This window comes from Periplaneta americana, chromosome 1 (genome assembly GCF_040183065.1).
Source record: "Periplaneta americana isolate PAMFEO1 chromosome 1, P.americana_PAMFEO1_priV1, whole genome shotgun sequence".
NCBI lineage: Eukaryota > Metazoa > Arthropoda > Insecta > Blattodea > Blattidae > Periplaneta > Periplaneta americana.
In genome coordinates this window covers 195,621,698-195,645,770 of record NC_091117.1, presented here as the reverse complement: position 1 = coordinate 195,645,770, position 24,073 = coordinate 195,621,698, and the positions used below count along the sequence as shown (strand labels likewise).

General features: G+C 33.6%; 1 protein-coding gene across 4 annotated transcripts in view; it reads right to left on the bottom strand.

The window, feature by feature from the left end:
• ClC-a (chloride channel protein 2) overlaps positions 1-24,073 on the bottom strand; it is a 266,134-nt gene that overhangs the window by 130,727 nt on the left and 111,334 nt on the right. Inside the window, exon 1 of one of the 4 annotated variants that reach the window (XM_069835346.1) lies at positions 18,262-18,334. The exons of 2 other annotated variants lie outside the window; for them this stretch is intronic. Coding sequence is in view for 1 of the 2 variants with exons in the window: in XM_069835326.1 (XP_069691427.1) it covers positions 12,001-12,081 (81 nt within the window). In the remaining variant the exon portion in view is untranslated. Of the gene's footprint in view, positions 1-12,000; positions 12,097-18,261; positions 18,335-24,073 lie in introns of those variants that run through there. One more of the 4 variants, XM_069835326.1, reaches the window with a different exon arrangement.

The window sequence follows — 24,073 nt, the reverse complement described above, 5'->3', positions numbered from 1 at the left end:
TTTACTCTAAAATACTCGTAATTTATATGATGTAATGTAACGAAACTTACAAAATTGCAGTATGTTCAAATTACGTTTACTTTCAATTCAACTTTACGTGCTGGTATCTCTTCAACCTTTGATTCTTGTCTTTTTGTATCATTGCAATGTTTAGGCAAGTAAGTGTGCAAGGATTTCACAGCTGAAGGAATGAAAACAAGTCTATCGCACTATCGCTAATTCAACTACTGCGATCTGAAGGAAAAGTATGGCATTAGTTTTCCCATTTAGATTAAGCCCGAGGCAGCTGCAATAAAAGTGAAAGTTTTGGAACGAACTTACATCTGCAGACTCCCTAATTATATCTCTGAACGCAATACGTCAAACATTTTTTTTATTCACAGAACCACATCGCGTCAATAAAGGAGTGCATACTTATTTCAATTCAAACGTCATTGTGGCTACAGAACTATGTTGTCGTCATGATTGAAACAAGTACGATTCACAGAACTTAGTATTCTGTAACCTTGCAATAGTCCTGAACAGCGGTACAGCGTAGTTAAGGTGATTTGTTTGCTGTACAATACACTCAAAGCTTGGAAACTCATACAGCCATTGTTTTAAGGATATGGACTCAGTATTTTCATCCATTTTAAAGACATAATAAATCGTGGATTGAAATTGCTAGGCCTATATTTAAAGAAGTACACAATCAACTCAAAATGACAGAATTCTATAATATAATACAGTAGAACTTGATTACAGCGACCTCGTTTAGTGCGACACCTCGCCTATAACGTCAAATATTCTGTGGTCCAAACTAATTCCCCATAAGACACATGCTTTCCTACCTTGCTTAATACGACAAACACATATGCGTCTACCTCGCATATAACGTCATTTTCAACCTCAGTTTGGAATAAGATTTTCTAAGAACCAAACTATTTTAAGAAATACTTTGTTGAAATCTGACCCTGACAAATTCTTTACAGTCTCCTTCTGTCATAGACCTCTGGAATGCAGACGAATTCCCCACCCCATTGTAACCTGCCCGAATTCATGCGGTATTAGATCAGTTTCGACAGGAAGTTTTCATAAGTGAACGCATTTTAACGCAGTATGGCCACTAAAAGAAGTGAGTGACGCTTTAGAAGTCATTAGAATTATGAACATGTTCTATGAAGCTAGGGAAGGGAGCAGTGAAATTGCAACTGAAATTATGAACATAGAACGTAATTTAGCTCTAGAAATTGTGTATTGGGCAAGTAGAAGACAACAGAGTAAAATGACTGATTACTTTGTAGTTTGGTGAGTACTGAACAAACTGTTTTAATACAGAATACTGTATTTATAATTTTAGGCCTACGTGTATTTTATTTTTGTTCATTGTAGGCTTAAAAGTCAATACATAAATCTAAAATAAGTCTAATTAAGTTTGTTATTTTCCATTTTCCACCTCACTAGAATGATAATGTGAATCTCGGTTACTACGACACTCGTTTATAACAACATAATGTTTAAGGTCCCTTGGATATCGTTATAACCAAGTTCTACTGTACATTATTAAAATGCATTCTGAAGAGCGACAATGATAAAAAAATTACGGTAACACTTTATTTCTCTTTAGGTATTTCTTTTCTATTTCTCTTTTTTGCATTAGTTTCTCTTCTTCCTTCAGTATATTAAAAATGGGCCATTCTGAAAATCATCATATGATGACGCAGAATTCCTGGACGGAAATATCATATGTATTTCGGTACATCATAATAATATGATAGCCTATGCGTACGTAATCACTTAGTGATTCAAAACGGCGCTCATCCCATCGGATCCCGGCCACTTAGTCACTCGTAATGAGTGCACTTCTGTACAGTACATAGTGCATTGGACATTGTGCCACTGTCACATATTCTGTGACACAGTACATGAGAGTAGGCCACTAAAGGGAAAACTGAGAGGTAGGACTTAAACTGAGGGGATTCGATCCGGCATCGGAGATGGAATCCGATGTGGCTTAGTGGATAAAGCGTCAGCACGTAGAGCTGGAAAGCCAGGTTCGGGTCCCAGTGCCGGAGAGAATTTTATTCTGTTCTATCCATCCTTTATTAAACATTACTGGTCTTCTGTTGGTCCGATAAACTACGAGTAGTGGAAACTCGCATCCTAGCTTTCTATTTAATATTTCCTCACGTTAAAATCGGCGGCACTGGCTATACCTGGACCTGGAGAGCGATGTGGTACTGGTCTAGCCTAGTTTATGACTACAGTGCTAGCGCGCTGGTCTTCCATCCAGACGGATTTAAGACGACCGTCGTATATACAATGGACCTAAACGGTCTGAATAGAAGGATCCAGCAGTCGTGCAATAAATAAGTAGGTAGGCAAGTAAATAAATAAACACATAGAAAATAAATAAATACATAGAAAATAAATAAATAAATACATAGAAAATAAATAAATACATACATAGAAAATAAATACATAGAAAATAAATAAATAAATAAATAAATAAATAAATAAATAAATAAATAAATAAATAAATAAATAAATAAACAAATAACTAAACAAATAAATAAACAAATAAATACATAAAAATAAATAAATAAATAAATAATTAAACAAATAACTAACTAAACAAATGAATAAAAAATAAATACACAATAAATAAATAAATAAATAAATAAATAAACAAATAACTAAACAAATAAACAAATAAATACATAAAAATTAAATAAATAAATAAATAACTAAACAAATAACTAACTAAACAAATAACTAACTAAACAAATAACTAACTAAACGAATAACCAAACAAATAAATACATAAAAATTAAATAACTAAACAAATAACTAAACAAATAAACAAATAAATACATAAAAATTAAATAAATAACTAAATAACTAAACAAATAACTAACTAAACAAATAAACAAATAAATGCATAAAAATTAAATAAATAAATAACTAAACAAATAACTAAACAAATAAATAAACAAATAAATACATAATAAATAAATAAATAAATAACTAAACAAATAACTAAACAAATAAATAAACAAATAAATACATAAAAATAAATAAATATGTAAGTAAATAAGTAAGTAAATATGTAAGTAAATAAGTAAATAAATATGTAAAAAATATGTAAATAAATATGTACGTAAATAAATCTGTAAGTAAATAAGTAAATAAATATGTAAGTAAATAAGTAAATAAATATGTAAGTAAATAAGTAATTAAATATGTAAAAAATATGTAAATAAATAAATATGTAAATAAATAAATGAATAAATAACTAAACAAATAAATAACTAAACAAACAAATAAATATATATAAGTAAATAAGAAGTAAATAAGTAAATAAATATGTAAGTAAATAAGTAAATAAATATGTAAATAAAATGTAAATATGTAAATAAATAAACTAATATGTAAGTAAATAAATAAACAGATAAATAACTAAATAAATAAATATATAAGTAAATAAACTAATACGTAAATAAATAAATAAATAAACAAATAAATAAATAAAATAACTAAGTAAACAAATAACTAAATAAATATATATAAATAAATAAGTAAATAAGAAGTAAATAAGTAAATAAATATGTAAGTAAATAAATATGTGAGTAAATATGTAAATAAAAATGTAAATAAATAAATAAATACGTAAATAAATAAACTAATATGTAAATAAATAAATAACTGAACAAATAAATGAGTAAACAAATAAATAACTAAACAAACAAATAACTAAACAAATAAATAAATACATAAATAAATAAGTAAGTAAATAAGTAAATGAATATGTAATTAAATGAGCAAATAAATATGTAAATAAATATGTAAATAAATATGTAAATAAATAAGTATGTAAATAAATATGTAAATAAATAAATAAAGTAATACATAAATAAAGTAATACATAAATAAATATGTAAATTAATTAATAAATAAATAAATAAATATGTAAATAAATAAATAAACAAATAAACAAGATCCTATTCTTCCTTGCAGATTTGTTTTCTTTTCTAACTGATGAATGCTGAACAGATAGAAGGTGAAGCTGGAGTAATATTTCAGTATAGAGATTTATGCATTTTTAAAAAGCAGCTTTTGTAACCTTGTAGTTATTTAACAATGGTAACCTCGGCGTCTTCGTTTGAGTACGTAAGTATCCGGCTGTTTATCTGCTCGTTACGTATTGAATCGTAACTATTATCAGCGATGAATAATTTTGTAAACTTTAAAATTACATAACACTGCAGGAATATTCGGTCCTGTACTCTTTTCAGGGTTCGAACCCTCGGGTTCAACTCAACCATAAAAGAGATTTCAAGGATTCTGAATATTCGTACAATAATTTTCGAACAGACTTTGTGGTCACTTATATATAACGCGTACCTCCCTCCAAATGAAAGCTAAAATAAAGCAAGAAAAGTCCTACTCGAATTACGACGTGTTTATCATTCCATTATCAGTGCTATGATATCATTCCGACGTCACTGAGAATAGTGACGTAGAGGCCTACCCATAGAATATCACTGTAGAAAATGAGGCAATTAACATGCGCCCATGGAGGTGTGAAATAAATTTAACACTGGGTTTATACACAAGTAGGTATGACTTCACCAACCTCAATACCTCAAGTTCATTGTTCAAAACTGTTAAATCGAGAATTATGGAACTCTAGAAAATTATCTAAAGCACTGCACACACTTTCATAACATTTTTTTATCTACAAACTAGGTCAACTATTTTGTTATAGTACTTCCTCTGTAAGATGTGAGATATACAGCACAAGGTGTGTAGCGGTACACTGACGTAGCCAACCGCTGATGATCCGCTGGTGTGCCGCGAGAAGTTGAGAAAAAGTAAGAAATAATCAATATTGCAATCCTCACTGCATAAGCGGAGTTATGGGGGGCAAGGGGGCAGTGCCCCCCCAAACTTGTCTGAACTTTTTTTATCTATTAACGTTAAAAAATATTGAATTCAAAAATATATTTTGCTTTTGTTTATGATTAAGTTTCTGTGTTTAAATTGACGAATTAATGTCTTCAGATCATGTGTCTGAACTATAATATTTATTTTAAATTTCTGATGTATAATACAGTACTTAACAAAAGTTTAAGACCATGAGCAAATTTCATATAATTATTTTCTGGTCCTATATTTTTGTTTCTATTTCCCCCATGAATATTTTGTCAATTATTTGGACTGTGAGATATTTATCGACGCAAAGAAAGTAAAATTATGACATTTAGTTTTCGAGTTATGATTTTAATGAAATATTTTGTTACTGTAAAAAATGTTACATTTATAATTACGGAATAATTTATTCATGCTAAACCAACATGTTTATTGTAGTGATGATTTTTTTCAAGCAATTTGAGAAGTGTGAGAACACATTGGTACCAGAAAGAAAAATTTAGAAAATTTTATTTTCGTTTTATAATTTTTTGCATATTTTTCCAAAATAAGGAAAATAATAGTAGAAATAACGTTAAGTAAAGGCATTCATAGCTTCACTGTGGAATAAGCTAACGTAACCGGACCTACGCCAATCGAAAGTACGAAATCACGTACTTTCGATTGGCGTAGGTCCGGTTACGTTAGCTTATTCCACAGTGAAGCTATGAATGCTTTTACTTAACGTTATTTCTACTATTATTTTCCTTATTTTGGAAAAATATGCAAAAAATTATAAAACGAAAGTAAATTTTTTTAAATTTTTCTTTCTGGTGCCAATGTGTTCTCACACTTCTCAAATTGCTTGAAAAAAATCATCACTACAGTAAACATGTTGGTTTAGCATGAATAAATTATTCCGTAATTATAAATGTAGCATTTTTTACAGTAACAAAATATTTCATTAAAATCATAACTCGAAAACTAAATGTCATAATTTTACTTTCTTTGCGTCGATAGATGTCTCACAGTCCAAATAATTGACAAAATATTCATGAGGGAAATAGAAACAAAAATATAGGACCAGGAAATAATTATATGAAATTTGCTCATGGTCTTAAACTTTTGTTAAGTACTGTAATTCCACCTCATTTCAGGAATGGAAGTATTGTAATGTTTCTTTTGCAACAGCCTGTACTCATGAGTTAGAAGTCTGCACGTGTTCAGACCGCCACTTTGAGATGTATGAATAACATACTGCACAAAAATCCAGAAAAAAAGAAAAGTGATCCCGGTATAATGTGTAAACTTAAAGAGAGATTAAATAAAATAATTACATTTCACATGATATCTTTAGGAAGGTAAGCTTCATATAAAAAGTTTTTGTTAGCACTGTTATGTACTTTCGTTGATGCATACATGTATATCTGTACGAGAGAGAAAAAGAGGGAGCTTATTTTAAGTTATGCCCTATTATAATTTGTAGCAGACCTACAGTTCAAGCCCTAAACATCGCGGATATGGATGTAACACTGTAAGAAACATGACCCCCGAAAATACCTTTATTAAAATAAATGATCATATTCCGATATACTGTATCACGGTCATGCTATAACGAAGGAAGGAGGTAAATGATATCCTCCATAACCCCGTTATATGGGGATTCTATGGTTTTGCTTTGCCCCACCCTCAAGGAAACGATTTTACGCCTATGCCCCACTGCGAAAGATAACGCATGCTATACACAGCTGTTTGATTATTATTATTATTACTAGCCGTACCCGTGCGCTCCGCTGCAACCGTTAGAAACAAATATAAAGTAATTACATAATTAAAATAGGACGTTTGACCCAGGGAACATTCGTGCTTGATAGAAGGATAAATCGTTTAGTATGTTACTTAATTTAAATTGTATTTAAATAATTAAAATGCGATCATTTTGGTCCAGAGACCACTCATTTGGTGCAATGACAATTCCTTTAACATGTTTCTTAATTTTTATTACATGCAACCATAGTTTAATGAAGATTGACATCGTTTAGATTTAATGAGTCCATAAACATTATTTTAAGAAATACAGGAAACGAATATTCAGAATAGCCTATCAAGTTTTCTGTGCATAAGAAGCTATTTTAATCTTACCTGTTCTCGATTCACTCAGAAGTTACTGTAATAACATTATAGCATTATGTCCATCTAGAGAAACTACACTTTCCAATGGTGAAATAATAATTAATTATACAAATCGGTTAATTTAGCTTCCGATATTACTTCATACAAACACAGAAACATTCTCTGTAGGATATGATTCAGAGCTTTCGATTGTTGTTGTCCAAGGCCCCTTACAGACGAAGTCATTTGTTTTTTATTTCATTACACCGCCTTAGATGGCAGTTATTTTAATTTTAAAACTCATTTATCTAATTAAATATCAGTCCTATCAAAATTCTGCAAAGAATAAAACTTATCGGAAATCATTTTTAAAGAAACGTTTGTTATGTAACATTCTTCACAAAAGTCAATAATAAGCAAGATATTTCGATTTATTTAATTCAGGCCCCCTTATAACCCACCTTTATGTAACGTATTTTGAATGTCATATAGCCTAAAATCTAAGTTACAACGAACTTAATTTATATTCCAATTTTCTTCGAAATCCGTTCAGCCATTATCGCGTGAAAAGGTAACAAACATACAGACAGACAGACAGACAGACAGACATACAAACAAAAATTTCAAAAAAGCGTTTTTCGGTTTCAGGATGGTAAATTATACATGTTAACACCAATTATTTTTGGAAAACCGAAAATTACCAGAAAAATTTTGTCTACAGATTTATTATTAGTATAGATTATTATTATTATTATTATTATTATTATTATTATTATTATTATTATTATTATTATTATTATTGATATCGCAATCGCCGTTGCATCATACTGTACATATGATATCCACATGTTCATTTTCAAATGGCAAATCGATTCGAATAACTGCCAGTTTCGAGAAAATCTCGTTCCGTGTGTACGGCCCCTATGGCAGCTTTCTCTTCGCCCGTCTGTTATGTTTGCGGTGAATACACGAGTAAATCGAACTCACAGCATATAGTTCCCCTGATAAATAAGATACAGACCTATGATATTAACTGTATTTCAGTTACTACATCTGTGTGTGCTGGGCTGTACTGATCTTATACGGAAGTAATTTAAAAGAGCGTAAATTATAAATGCTATTCTAGTTGTCCTCAGTGGTGTTGCGGTTACCAGGATGAACACTGGATCCGAGGACAGCGGATGATGGACTTTAAAGGGTGATAAAATCCCCCGGGCTTCTTGCGATCCGAGAAGAGAGCAGCCTGTTGTAGAATATGAATAAATTCTGTCCAACACTTGAGAAGAAAAGACTGCACACAGAAGAACGGACAAGGCAAACTCTACACCACTCGTTCGATATCAGGAACTTTGTGAATGTGTATCTTCGATAAACTCAGAAAATATATTTTATGCTCGACCATGTCGAAATGTAGTAATTATACACCTGGTAGCAGCCCTTTAATGGACCTCATTAAAGTACACCTATTCATTAAAGTTCAGGTTTTCCACCAATCAGAAAGCAATATGAAATTGCAAGTATCGATTATTCTTGGATATGCAATCGAAAGACAGCTAGCGAAACGTCACGGAGGCTGGAAATCCAATACTGTCGCTTATTTTATTTATTCTATTGGGTTATTTTACGACGCTGTATCAACATCTAGGTTATTTAGCATCTGAATGAAATGAAGGTGATAATGCCGGTGAAATGAGTCCTGGGTCCAGCACCGAAAGTTACCCAGCATTTGCTCGTATTGGGTTGAGGGAAAACCCAGGAAAAAACCTCAACCAGGTAACCTGCCCCGACCGGGATTCGAACCCAGGCCACCTGGTTTCGCGGCCAGACGCGCTGACCGTTACTCCACAGGTGTGGACTATACTGTCGCAGAAGGTTATGTTCTGTTACTATAATAATTAGCGTTAATTGTAAATAATATTCAAATAAATTCAATTTGTCATCTCGTTTTTCAATGTCTAAATGAATTTCCAGGTTATATCAAGATTAATGTTCATTTTACTCTCGAGATTATATCAAGGTCAATGACATTTGTTCCTCGGAAAAAATCAATACTTTCGCGTCTGCGCACATCTCACAGTTTACGAGATAATGCACAAGGTCACTTCCGCTTGCGCTCATTTCATAAACATACTCGCGTCTTAATTACTACCATTATAGGCTCGTTGCATAATGTACTATTTTGGAGCATCGTTGTAATTTGTATAATGAGGAAGTAAAATGAATTTCAATGTTGGAGCACATTTCAGGGAAGTAATGCCGAGTATATCGATATTGGCTCAACTTTTCAAGGGTCAGATCCGGGATGTATCCTTTCACGTAGGCTTGCTTTGTCCAAGTCCGACATATGGATTGAATGTCATTCGTGAATCTGATGCTGACAGGTGAGTCTTCCTGCCTCAGCCCTGACAGAGCCGCGACCCATTCTCAGGCATGTACCTGATAATCACCCAGGATCCGTACTCTCAAGCCCTTACTATATCAACATCGGAAAGCGAAAGTATCCAAAGACACCCCTCTGCAACGTCGCTCCTGACCGGGGACCGAACCGGGGCCGCTTTTAATGGAAGCCAAGCAGGCTAGCACTTGAGCCACAGATGCGGCGTATATCGGTATTATTAGATGTGTAACTCTTTCAACTCAGCAAAAATATGTGGCTTTGATTCTCAGACCCGACTACGAAATATGTCAGCGCTACTACTTCATCAAGTTCAGTTCAATCACGGAGCCCCTGACGTCAGAAGCTGCATGAAAGATGCTTTTAATGAAACTTGTTGTAACTGTTGAACCTGGACTACTTTATACTTTATTTTATTTATTTAGGATTTCCACTTGTCGGCAATTGGCTTTGAGTCCAAACACCAAGCATCTCTATCTTTCCACAAGTCCAACTGTCTAGCTCGAACTGCCTGCATCATTCGACCAAGCCACGTAATTCGAGGTCTTCGTTTTCCTGTCCTTTCTGGTGGCGGTCACTGAAATATATCTTTCTTGGGATTCTCTCCTCCGACATTCTTCCGACTTGTATTATTATATTCTATTATGAGAGGACAACTTTGCAACTATATTTCTTTTGCCTGTAGAAATCTGTCAATGATTTGCAGAAAGAAAGAGTAAAAAGTTCTCATGTGAAAATAAAAACTAAATTACAATTTATGACATGTATAGCGGCCGGGTAACTCTGTTGGTAGAGCACCTGGGTACGGACTGAAAATGTTTACAGACAATGTTTAATAAATGAATTTCGCAATACAAACGACGCTAGTTCTGAATTTCCGAAGTTTCTGAAATTTTAAAGGACTATTTTCACGTCTATGTGTCCTACAGAAGTGCAACGGGCTAAAATAGTTCCTACAGAAAGTTGCGTTTGCTCCAAAAAGCATAAAATGCTGTAATTTCAGAAATCATTATACTGAATTTCGTTTCAAAATTAACAATTCAATTGTAAAATGTAATAATAATAATAATAATAATAATAATAATAATAATAATAATAATAATAATAATAATAATAATAATAATGGAAGATATGGGCAAAAAGAAAGGCAAAGAAACATTTGAATTGTTCAGAACCATAATGGGCCAAGCGCCATTTACTAAAACCGTAGAAAACAAGGGTTAAAATGAAGTTATTACCATAATTCAAAGGAAACATATAGCAAGTAATATAAAGTATACACATTAAAACTAAATGATATGTCAATCTTCATTAAACTATGGTATTCATTTAACTTTAACCCTTGCTTTCTCCGTTTGTAATAAATGGTGCTTGGCCCACTATGGCTCTGAACCCTTCATTTCTAAGAAGCTACTTTGCATAGTCTTAAATAGGCCTATTCGCAATTAATAATAATAATAATAATAATAATAATAATAATAATAATAGTAGTAGTAGTAATAATAGTAATAAGCCCACAGACACAGAATGAGACAACTATGGGCAAAAAGGAAGGCAAAGAAACACCTCTAAGTACTTTGCGTAGTCCTAAATATGCCTACTCGCAATTAATAATAATAATAATAATAATAATAATAATAATAATAATAATAATAATAATTTTTGTAGGTTATTTTACGACGCTTTATCAACATCTTAGGTTATTTAGCGTCTGAATGAGATGAAGGTGATAATGCCGGTGAAATGAGTCCGGGGTCCAACACCGAAAGTTACCCAGCATTTGCTCATATTGGGTTGAGGAAAAACCCCGGAAAAAACCTCAACCAGGTAACTTGCCCCGACCGGGAATCGGACCCGGGCTACCTGGTTTCGCGGCTAGACGCTCTAACCGTTACTCCACAAGTGTGGACAATAATAATAATAATAATAATAATAATAATAATAATAATAATAATAATATAAAGTTAGACTAAGCACAATGATTTACTTCAGTTTCTGAAAGCTTAAAAGATATGTCCCATTTTAAAACAGTCCAAAATTGTCAACAGTTAATGACAATATTTAAAACTGACATTGCAAAAGAATCCGTTCTCGTCACACTTCACTATTAATCGGTGGCAATTAAGGATGTAGCGACTCCAATAAAAATGCAATATATTAAGAGGCAATAGACCATCTTACTTGTTAAAAGAGGAAGAATTTGATTGGATAGGAATGTTAACATTGAAAGTTTAGTTGTTATCTTAAAATATATAGAACTGAAACTGACTTTAGTAATGCAATCCCTGCACATTTCCGCTTTCACATTTACAATTTAAAGATTGCATATCGATATTTATTGCTAGACGTATTATTTTTATTACTATTTTGATCTGCCATAGCAACTGTACTACATTATATAAACATCTAAGTCAAGGACAAACTGAAATTAAAATATGGCTCCATCTTCTTTTTCATTTGTTTAGAATTCATTTTAAATTGGATATAATCGAGATTAAACGTTACCTCGACACAGCAAATAGAAAACCAATGCTGTGCCGAAACCTTGCACACATTTCTGGTGTCTTCAAGCGTCCTTAGTCGGAGCGTGCTAACACGATTACCTGCACGGTCTCGTACTTGGTGTCGTACAGGTACGACCTCCGCTGACGATGTCCCACCGGAGGAACTTCCGCAGCCACCATTGTGCGACTACTGCTCCTCATTACACAACGTGCAATATAGGGATATTGGATAAGCAAACATGATGACGCCGATTAAGGAGGGAGAACAGTTAACGCCTTCATCACATACTGTAGGTACATGCGACAATTTTAAAACAAACTTATCCTCTCGCTCAATATTGCCACAGATATTTTTACTCCACTTCGCCTTTCTATTTTCTCCTCGTATTACTCATCTTTTTCGTCCTCTTCAAAGATTAATTTTCGTAGTCTGTTCGAAACATTATTTTCTTGGTCATCCCGCTCTATAAGACATGTTACTGCTGTTAGGATTTGGCATTTTACTTCTTCACTCAATTACGACTTCATATATTTTACTAGTGGTTCCGAAAACTCTCATGCCTCGTGAATCTTTTCACAAAGATCTGAAATTATCGAATCCCCTACAAATATCCATAACCGAAACACACTTTATAATCTAAATTTTAGAAAATTGAGTTAATAAATCAGTGGCGTACATAAAGAAGTAAATAAATATGTAAATAAATAAATAAATATGTAAATAAATAAGTAAATAAATAAATACATAAATAAATATGTAAATAAATAACTAATAAATATGCAAATAAATGAATAAATAAATATGTAAATGTAACATATGAATACTAATTTAAATTACGTATTATAAATGTTTTATTATATATTTTTCATTATTTCTCTCACTCTTTTTGAATTTGTGTTTTTTGTATTTGTATCTGCAATTTTACTACTATTTCTTATTTCCTTCTTCTATCTGCATTTGTTTGTTGTATATGTCTATTTGTATTCTGGTGGTGTGGTAGAGAAGGCCTTATGGCCTTAACTCTGCTAGATTAAATAAATAAATAAATAAACCAATAAACCAATAAATAAATAAATGAATGAATGAATAAATATATATATATATATAAATGAATGAATGAATGAATAAGTAAATAAGTAAATAAATAAACAAACAAACAAACGAGTGAGTGAGTGAGTAAATAAATAAATAAATAAATAAATAAGTAAATAAATAAACAAACAAACAAACGAGTGAGTGAGTAAATAAATAAATAAATAAATAAATCAATCAATGAATGAATAAATAAATAAATAAATAAATAAATAAATAAATAAGTAAATAAATAAACAAACAAACAAACAAACAAACGAGTGAGTGAGTAAATAAATAAATAAATAAATAAATAAATAAATAAATCAATAAATCAATGAATGAATAAATAAATAAATAATTAAATAAATAAACAAACAAACAAACGAGTGAGTGAGTGAGTGAGTAAATAAATAAATAAATAAATAAATAAATAAATAAATATCTTCAATTTATAATTTGGATTTATACAGTACAATTTTTAAATATAGATACCGGTACTTCAAAATCACGTTATTATAAATTTTAGTCCATAATTAAGGCTGTATTTTTTTTCCAGCAGTATTGTGACGCATTTTTCCATTTCAAAATATTTCTACCATAAGATTTCTTTTGTGGAAGGAGTTTAATAATGTATATTTAAAACTTTGTTCCAATTACATTTGGTTATCGACATTGCAATGACTTCACATAGTCCCAACTGTCCTTGATTTAATTCTAGTATGTCTACGAAACCTTGGAGCAGACCGGAAAAAGTAAACAAGCCCTAGCCTGCAGCCTAACCTCATCTCCGTCCAACACTCCGCTATCAGTTAACTTGTATCTTCCCCATCAGGACCTGAACTTCGAAGTCTAGTGATAGCCCACCAAAAAGAGTTCATTAACGCTTGAAATATTGATACTATGTAAGTACAAGTTCAAATGATCATACATTTACGTATTCTGAAATCTGAAATTAAAACTAAACAAGATGCATTAATACATGAGTAACATTCTGCTATCTTTATTGTCACAATTTTATCACATTTCGTTTATGGTCAATCCCAGGAATCTGTAGTGACTTGGCGCATGTGGGGGCAGAGTCTATCTGTGCCGTAGTGTATTGCGGGCAGCATCAGCTCGAGGCCGCTAAGGGGTAAGATACTCTTGGTAGAGAGTTCAGATAGAAATCATCCCCTCTCTGCAAGCGATTGGTAGTTCCGTTCAATCAATGCCTCCCTCCAGAGCGGTCATTGGCCCTAGCCCTCCCACATACCACTTGCGCAGAGGTCTTATTTCGTCTTTCTACTCGACAGATTCCTGGGACAGACCATACTTTAAATTTAAAGTAGTACTTAAAATTACTGCTTTGACGTTAAGTTACTAAAATATTTTATATAATCATAAAATTCCATGTGAGCTTATGTAATTGCGTAGTTTCAAAATTTTAATCCTATTTCTTGACGTAAAAGTTTCAATAGTTACCCATCTCCTCATGTGACTTCATTGAGAAGGATATACTGTACATATTAGCCAGAACCTCAATCAGAGGAAACTCTTATAGTATGTATGCACTGCAAATTCATTCTTTTCTTTTACTGACTGCATGTAACTATATATATATATATATATATATATTTTTCAAATGCTCTGAAGATAAATTCAGACTCCTCTCAGAAATAATTCATGGTTCACTTCTGCTGAGGCATGTAGACGTGAGGCCAGCAGTCGGCAGGTCGGTTTTAGTCCTTCATGGGCTGTCACGCTACGAATTACTTACTCAGAAAGAATTGTTTCAACACTGAAAAACAATACACACACAGTTGTAAGGGGAGCACACTTAAGAGAAGCTATTATGGAAGAACTCATCAGTAACAGCAGAACTCTCCCCATTAAGGACACTGCATATGATTTTAATGATTTCACAACTTTGCTTCTTTTCTTACACCGCCTTTCTTTTTCATCGATACTTTAGATAACTTATGAATTTCTTTCTTGGACTTTTGGACTTATGTCTACGGTTGCCACCAGGATTTCACCCTTCTTTTCTTTTTTAAGTTTTGTGACAACTCCTGGCAAAATAGCATAATTTGCTGATGTGAATAAATAGATATTTACAGAGGTTTCGTTGATGAAGAAAGTTTTCACCTGGTGCACTGAAGTTGTTTCTTCTTCAGCACTTCTTTACTTTAGATATTTGTTCAACATCGTAGACGGTATACGACGGCGAAAATTCAAGTATTCCCTCTCGTGAGGCGGAAGAGGTAGTTGAGGTTTAACGTCCCTGTATATTTTAATCATTAATTTTGGTAAACTCTTCTTCGTGTTGGAAATTAATTTATCAATATCAGAAAATAGTATATGAACTACTTCTGCAATCTTATGAATTTTTGATGGAAAACTCGTGTGCCGGCAACGTGAAGCTTTCTTGGAAAAGTAACTTTTAATGCTTTTTCGCTTTGTTCATGTAGGATGCTGTGTCGATAATAAAAGCAAAAGTCATCATGTTTCATTCCATTAGGCAAAAGCAAGTTTAGGTGGTTAATAAACAACTGTGAAATTGTTGAACAATTTGCGTTAGCTAATTATTTTACTGTTAACAGATATGCTGTAGGCGAGTCAGTGCTAAGTTCCATTGTCCCAACGATAACGTCAGCGATGTAACTTCCTATGACATCACTGGTTTCATCAGCTGAAACCCAGATTCTCTTTCCACTAAGTCCACAAACGAATCTTCGTAGCACACATTAACATAATTTTTTCTTTAATTACATCCCCTTGGCACTCTTTCACCTGCATATTTTTTAAGGAACTTCGCTGTTAGGTTTTACAACTTTCAGAAGACATTTCCAGCGTGCATAATTTGTTTTTACAAATCGGACTAAAATTATTTTAATTAGAGAATTCACGTAGTAATGAACTCTATCTTCTTTAGTTCCCAGAAATTGGCAAGTATGGATTGATGTTTGGCTACAGATACACGCTTCGAAGTGGAGCAATTTTTCATGACAATTACACTTTTACTACGTCATACTACTTTTGACCAATAAAACGGTACGAAAGGACGTCTTTCAACCAATCATAGGTGCTCATCGCAAAATTTTATCGCGTCCCTAGCATTTGTTTAATTTTATCGCGTCCCTAGCATTTGTTTATTTTTATCACTACTCTAGCATTTGTCTCTTTGTTTGCCAACATTTCAAACTGCACTGGTCTGGACGTCAAAAAAAAAAAAAAAAAAAAAAAAAAAAAATTACAAACCACTCTAGTCGATACACAGCACTTTCAAATATGACTCGCATTGGCATTCAAGAACAAGAATTAATAAAGATCCTGGTCATAGCTATGCATCTTCCCTGAAATCCTATTTACAAATAAATGAAGAGCCCCATTCGGAAATCCTGAATAAGTTGAGAAATACACCATGTACATCAACGAGTTCCACTTCTTTTACGCAAACGTCTAATATAACATCAACTGAACCAAGCTGACAATATCTAACAGACGTTTCATTATGTTCTTTCATCAATAACTAAAAAACTAAGAATTTTCGGACATGTATGTTTATATGAACTTTTTTCTTGTTTTGTTGTGAGGAATATGCCGCCAAGGTTTGTCAAAGTATTTCTGAAACACCCTGTATAGACTTACAAAATCTAGTAGTATTTCAATTATAGTCGCGACGCTGTTATTCCCGGCATGACTCCTCTTTGCTTACGTCTTAGGAAGTGAACGCTCTATAAAGGCTAAGTAGGTAATATCGTTCGTCATTTTTGTTCTTTCGTTGCCGAGCTACCAGACGAGGAATCTATTTGCCACACCGTTGAACATTATCATGTCTTAGCTCCTATGATAATAATTCAAACGCACTGTAATTCAGCAAATAATAGAGCGGCAAATAACGTCCTCGTGTCCTTTCTGCGAACGCCAACGAAAGAGCCAAAATGGCGGGCGATTATATTAAGTATTTACCGAGACTTAAGGGGAGAGGATGGTATTTTTTGGTGAAAAATGAGTAAATTTAAAAAAAAAAAATCTTTAAAATACTCAGTGATATGTGTGGAATGGATAGCATAACATTTTGCGGGTATTTGTGCCCTTATCGGATGTTGAGTCGCCATTTTTAAACTTCCTGCGTTATGGATTTTTAAATCACTCGCCCACTTTTATTCTTGTTTCCAGTAAATTAAATTTCCAAAAAAAAAAAAAAAAAAAAAAAAATTCTTTAAAATACCCTTTGATATGCGTGGAATGCATTGCATAACATTTTGTGGGTATTTGTACCCTTATCGGATGTTGAGACGTCATTTTTTAAGTTCCTGCGCTATGGATTTTTAAATCACACTCCCGCTTTTATTGGTTTCCAGTAACTTCATTTTTTTTTGCTACGTTGCCAGACAAAAATGGATATAATTTCTGAACTATTGAAGATATATGCATGAAATTTAGAACACACATTCTTTAGACTATTAGGAAACTTTTCTCTGTAACAGAATTTTGTTAATTGATTTCATTTTAAAAATACGTCCGTTTGTTTGCAAGAAAGTAATTCAGAAAATTGTTATTAAATTTTAATTGTTTATTTTACAAACGTAGGGACTAATATCAAAATTTTGTTACAGACAGTTTGTAGAACATGCTTTTGCAAATACATTGCAAAAAACTATTTGAATCTCTCTTTAAAAACGGTTTAGATATATCGGTTTTAGTACAATCCTGCATTGGGTATATATATTTTTTTTTTAATTTCGGCCCCGAAATAATTTTTTTTTTCAAAATATTTTTATTTGGTTGAGTTCTCACAGCTATGAGATCTCTACATACAAAAAATTAATATTTTACACCAAATAGGAAAAAAGTTTTAAAAAATACCATTCTCTCCCCTTAAAAATGCATAACGTCATCATCAGCGAATCACAAGACGCACACGTTTAAATGTAGCCGACCTGCAACATGATTGGCTGCCGAAATAAGAGCGACGGGACTAGCCTATAGGTTTCCGCAACATTCTGAGAGTCCCGTTACCATTAGAATGAAATAACAGGTCTATGTTTTACGCGTGGTGAACGATTTATTCAACAGACAAAAAATGATACAATATCGCTATCAATTAAATTTTTAGTAAGTTTATGCAAGTATAAGTTTGGTCGAAGTACTTCTACTTTTATACACAGGATAATAACAGACCGACAAATGACTAAAGCGCCTTCATCTGTCATTTCTATGGTGCAAATAAAGACGTAACTTTACTCTTTGTTCTGCACCTTTAATGTGAATGAATTGATATAATAAATTAATGAATCACTTACTATTGGCCGCAATACATTCCAAACGTAGAGAAGAATTTTTGTTTTAACTGCGACATTTTCAAGTTGAGTTCCGTCAGCCAACTGGCCGATTAACAGTATAGAAACTAGTAACTAACGTAACATTCACGGGAAATTTCGATATCTGCTAATAATAGTATGCAAACCTGATATGATAATAGCAATTTTCCTGCACATTATCATTCCTATTAAGACTTGCTGTTGTGCTGAACAAGTGAAGAGATTTGCTGAACCGTAAAGTCAACAGCAGTTGCAGACATTTATTATATTTGCGCCCTCGTGACGCACCCGCACGTTTCCCTTTGTCGGCAAGTTAGGGTATACAGGCATCGTGGCATATTAGTTAATGAATTACAACTCCAGTGTTTCAAGTCTACATTTCAGTTTCACTAGCAGGATACAGTTGCCTTACACTATTAACTAATTTATGAGCCATTCTCCAGTTTCGCAGCAATTCCTGTCCATGGCAAATATCACTACTATGCTTCATATTTACTACATAAATTAAATTTTAAAATTATCAGTAGAACACAGAGAACAATTGGGACAACATTTTAATTGTGCTTCAAAGTATTACGTACTTACTTACAAATGGCCTTTAAAGAACCGGAGGTTCATTGCTGCCCTCACGTAAGCCCGCCATTGGTCCCTATCCTGTGCAAGATAATTCAGTCTCTATCATCATATTCCACCTTCCTTAAATCCATTTTCATATTATCCTCCTATCTACATCTCGGCCTCCCAAAGGTTTTATTCCCTCCAGTCTCCCAACTAACACTCCACTCAATATGCATTTCTGGATTCGCCCATACGTGCTGGGTATCAGACCATTTAATTGAAATGTTAATATGATGATATGATGAAGTTCCGGGTTAATAAAACATCTATCACAGAACATCGTCGCCTCGCAGTCCAGTCAAGACCAGGTGAAGCTCTAGAGAAGTTCCGGGTTAATAAAAAATCTATCAGAAAATATCGTCGCCTTGCAATCCAGTCAAAACCAGGTGAAGCTCTAGAGAAGTTCCGGGTTAATAAAAATCTATCAGAAAATATCATCGCCTTGCAGTCCAGTCAAGACCAGGTGAAGCTCTAGAGGAATTCCGGGTTAATAAAAAATCTATCAGAGAATATCCTCGCCTTGCAGTCCAGTCAAGACCAGGTGAAGCTCTAGAGGAATTCCGGGTTAATAAAAAATCTATCAGAGAATATCCTCGCCTTGCAGTCCAGTCAAGACCAGGTGAAGCTCTAGAGAAGTTCCGGGTTAATAAAAAAATCTGTCAGAGAATATCCTCGCCTTGCAGTCCAGTCAAGACCAGGTGAAGCTCTAGAGAAGTTCCGGGTTAATAAAAAAATCTGTCAGAGAATATCCTCGCCTTGCAGTCCAGTCAAGACCAGGTGAAGCTCTAGAGGAATTCCGGGATAATAAAAAATCTATCAGAGAATATCGTCGCCTTGCAGTCCAGTCAAGACCAGGTGAAGCTCTAGAGGAATTCTGGGATAATAAAAAATCTATCAGAGAATATCGTCGCCTTGCAGTCCAGTCAAGACCAGGTGAAGCTCTAGAGAAGTTCCGGGTTAATAAAAAATTTGTCAAAGAACATCGTCGCCTTGCAGTCCAGTCAAGACCAGGTGAAGCTGTAAAGAAGTTCCGGGCTAATAAAAGTATATCAGAGAATATCGTCGCCTTTCAGTCTAGTCAAGACCTGGTGAAGCTCTAGAGAAGTTCCGGGTTAATAAAACATCTATCAGAGAATATCGTCGCCTTGCAGTCCAGTCAAGACCAGGTGAAGATCTAGAGAAGTTCCGGGTTAATAAAAAATCTGTCGGAATATCCTCGCCTTGCAGTCCAGTCAAGACCAGGTGAAGCTTTAGAGAAGTTCCGGGTTAATAAAAAATCTATCAGAGAATATCGTCGCCTTGCAGACGAAGAGACATAACTCCAAAAAATCGATTTTAGAGATAAGGCGGTTTTGAATATATCAATATGTAATTTGCATACGAAAGTATTCAAGGCGGGCGTATCTCTAAAATATATTTTTTTGGGGTTACATCTCTTAGTCTGCAAGGCGACGATATGTTTTAGCAGAAAATAATGTAAATTCAGGAGCGGATTGTGCGGTCACATTTCTAGAGTAGATGAACTTCAGAAGAAAGAATGCAGGTGAAATTATTGAAAAAATTGTCTTCTTTATAGTATCTTAATTCTTCAGGGTATTGCCATACGTAGTCACACGGATATGAACAATTTAATGAACCTACTGCGAATTAGAAGTGATGATAGTCCTGAACTTAAGAACTGGATGCGTCGCATGTCATGCAAATGGTATTTCCATGATATATGTACCGATATGCTGGAAATTATAAGTCACTGCATATTGAGAGACATTACCAGATATATTCAAAGTGTCAAGTAGTATTTCATATTCGTCGATCAATCCTGTAACATTTATGTAAAGAGCAGACGTCATTGTGCTTTACAGATGGCCTTGAAGTAGAAGAAAAGTTGTAGAATTCTACGAAACATGCAAGGCAGATTATGAAACAATATTTCAAATTATTAATGAAGTTCTTATCATATTTCATTTTGACATAAGTCCAGATAACAGTGCTAGGATAATGATTCGAACATGGCAGACAGGTACTCGGGATTTCAGGCTAGAATTCCCGAAAAAGAACGCAATCAATATTTGTGCACTGTTTGGCTCACTCTATGAACCTCATTGCTCATTATCCAGTCAGGAATATTTTTGAATTCTGAAATGCGTCTAACTTGGTAAAATAAATATTTTTTTCTTCATTCTTCTATACAAGGGTGTCCCATTTATCTTGTGCACCTCTCATAACTTTTTTTGTTTGCAAAGGTATTAGAATTTTTGTTTTTGAGACTTATATTAGAACGGGGGACTAACATGATGTGCAGATTTGGTGCATGTAACTATATTATGGTACAAGATACACGTAACGTCATCAATTTTTCAAACAGCACTACATACTTTAATCATGTTACATTGATTACACACATTAAGACGAGTTCAAAAATGTATCACAATGTCACCTTCCCAATCAATAACAACAAAATGCAAAATGAATGCCATCAGAATGTGCCGTTTGTTGTAACAAAACGAAATACGACTGACGTCCGTACACGTCGTGTGTTGTGTGTTTGCTGTCTGAACATGTAAACAAACCACAACAACTGTCGAGCCACAATCCACGTACAGTGGCCTGCACGTTTTCCGGACCTGTCGCCACTCGAGTTCCTCCTATGAGACACTATAAAGGACAGTGTGTACCAGAATATTTTGACAACACCAGACGACATGCAGCAACGCATTCGACAGGCTTGTGTGTCCATTCAGCCAGCAACATGCCGGGCTGTCATACGGTCTTTCGGGGAACGCTTTCGAATGTGCATTAATGTGAATGGTCACTATTTGAAACATCTTCTGTGTTTCTCAAAGCATAACATTATCACATTGGAAGTACGTTTTTGTTTCGTTTTGTTGTTGTTATTGATTAGGAAGGTGACATTGTGATACATTTTTGAACTCGTCTTAATGTGTGTAATCAATGTAACATGATTAAAGTATGTAGTGCTGTTTGAAAAATTGATGACGTTACGTGTATCTTGTACCATAATGTAGTTACATGCACCAAATCTCCACACTCATGTTAGCCCCTCGTTCTAACATAACGCTCAAAAACAAAAATTTCAATAGCTATCCAAACAAAAAAGTTATAATAGATACACAAGATAAATGGGACACCCTGCATACACTTTTAACACAAATATTAATGATAAACTTACCAACTTCTTTACCGAGTTAATATTTAGGAATTTATCTGGCCTAGGCTATGGACAATGAAGAACAACACTTCGAAACTAGTCGCCAGGTAAATTCCTAAATATTAACAGAGTAAATAAGTTGGAAAGTTAAATTTTGCTTGTGAGACATTCGCCAAAAATAATTTCATCTTCAAACAATTACTAAACAGATGATGCTATGAATTTAAGATCATTCTGTGCAACGAGATGACTAGTTCACTTCTTATTGCTGTCATAATTCAATTTGAATTATGAACAATTGATTAAGTTTCTTGAAGAATAATCGTCATAAACAGGTTCACCAGATTCTGATAATAAAAATATGGGCTTTGTCTTCAAATACAAATATTTAATGTATATTTGTGCATGTTATGCAAAATATTTTTGTCATATTAATGCAATTAATACTGCTGTACAAAATAATAAGCTTATATTGAATTTTCAGGAAAATATCCCATGGTTCAGTGAATTGCAGACAGTCTAAAGCAGGTATGCACAAGGTTTGCGCTCTCAAAGCCGGCTCACAGCTCATGAGCGGAATGCAGATATTAGCTGCGCTCTGTATAAGGGTGGACTGGAAGAAGGGGTGATCTCGTACAAAATGTACACAAAAAGAAGTACTATTACGAGTGTTTATGAAATGAATTCCCGTTCAGTGTTTGCAAAACTATCTTGGACTATTATTAATTAATAAAGAAATATTTATTTTACAGACATAATAGAAATTCTATAGCTACTTAAATGTACAATATCATTTTGTTATATTTTTATTTATCAGTACATCAAAACGAGGTTTTATGCTGTTGGCAGCTGAAAGGAACAGTAGCCTACTGGTCGTAGTGAAACATCAGTTACAGATGTTCGATGTCTGCCTTTATTAAAGTTGATTATAGAAAACAGTTGCTTACAAATACAAATGTTGAGCCAAACATAGCAATCATTTTCACAGCCAGCCTGTGTAGTCGTGGATATTATTGCTAATGTTTAGTCTTGTAAAACTCAACCAGACTAGTAGTATTATTCAAACGATCTTTAGCCCTTAGGTCACATTGAAGATCAATAAGTTCGAGCTGTAAATCGTTAAATGTTATGTTCAGTCTTTTACATTCCTCCATACTGCATTGTAGCAGTAACTAAGCAATGTGAAAGAGTTACTGAGAATAGGCCTACACACTGCACTCCACTAGATAACTGAGTGGTCGTTTCTCTCTCCTCTACCTACAGCAAGTCTATGTCATTCTAATGTATCTTCCTCTCCGTTTCGGAGAGCGGTAAACACAGCTTTCCCGCTCCGAAGGAGCGAGCGCGCTCGTTGAGCGCTGTTTGTGCAGGTATGGTCTAAAGTGAATCAGAACTAAATATGACAAATTCTGGAGAGAAATTTTAAATAAAGCGCAGTCATTAGTTCATTGCACTTAATAGAAACCACACTTGCAGTGCCAAATACGTACCTACGCCGAAACGAATTGATCCTGAAAGTGCTGCTCACAGTTTTGCCTTTCCTAAGACTCAAATTTTCTTTTAAGTAGTTGATGTTTGCATTCAGTGTCTTATTACTAGACTTGGAAGTGTTTCCTCAAGTTTGTTGGTCAATGTGTGAAATATTTGTGATAAATGCCATGATATCACAGGCATAACAATTTTTTAAGACGATCTTGATCCCGATAGACTCACACTGCAACGCGTTATGATTGTAGATATTATGAAATCGAAAGCCAATACGAACCCCTTAGGTAACTTTTCTTCAGTTGTCTTGAAAACTGGTAACTGTGCATTACAAATGCTTCCACAATTAACTAAACTTGTACGACTTGTTTTATCTATCCCAGTGCCAACTTGTACAGCTGAAAGGTCTTTTTCAAACCTTCGAAGGCCGAAAAGTTAGTTAGGTCGTCAATGGGACAGAGTCACATTAATTCAATCGCCATATTAAACTGTCATAGAAATATAACAAACGCCTTGGATCTC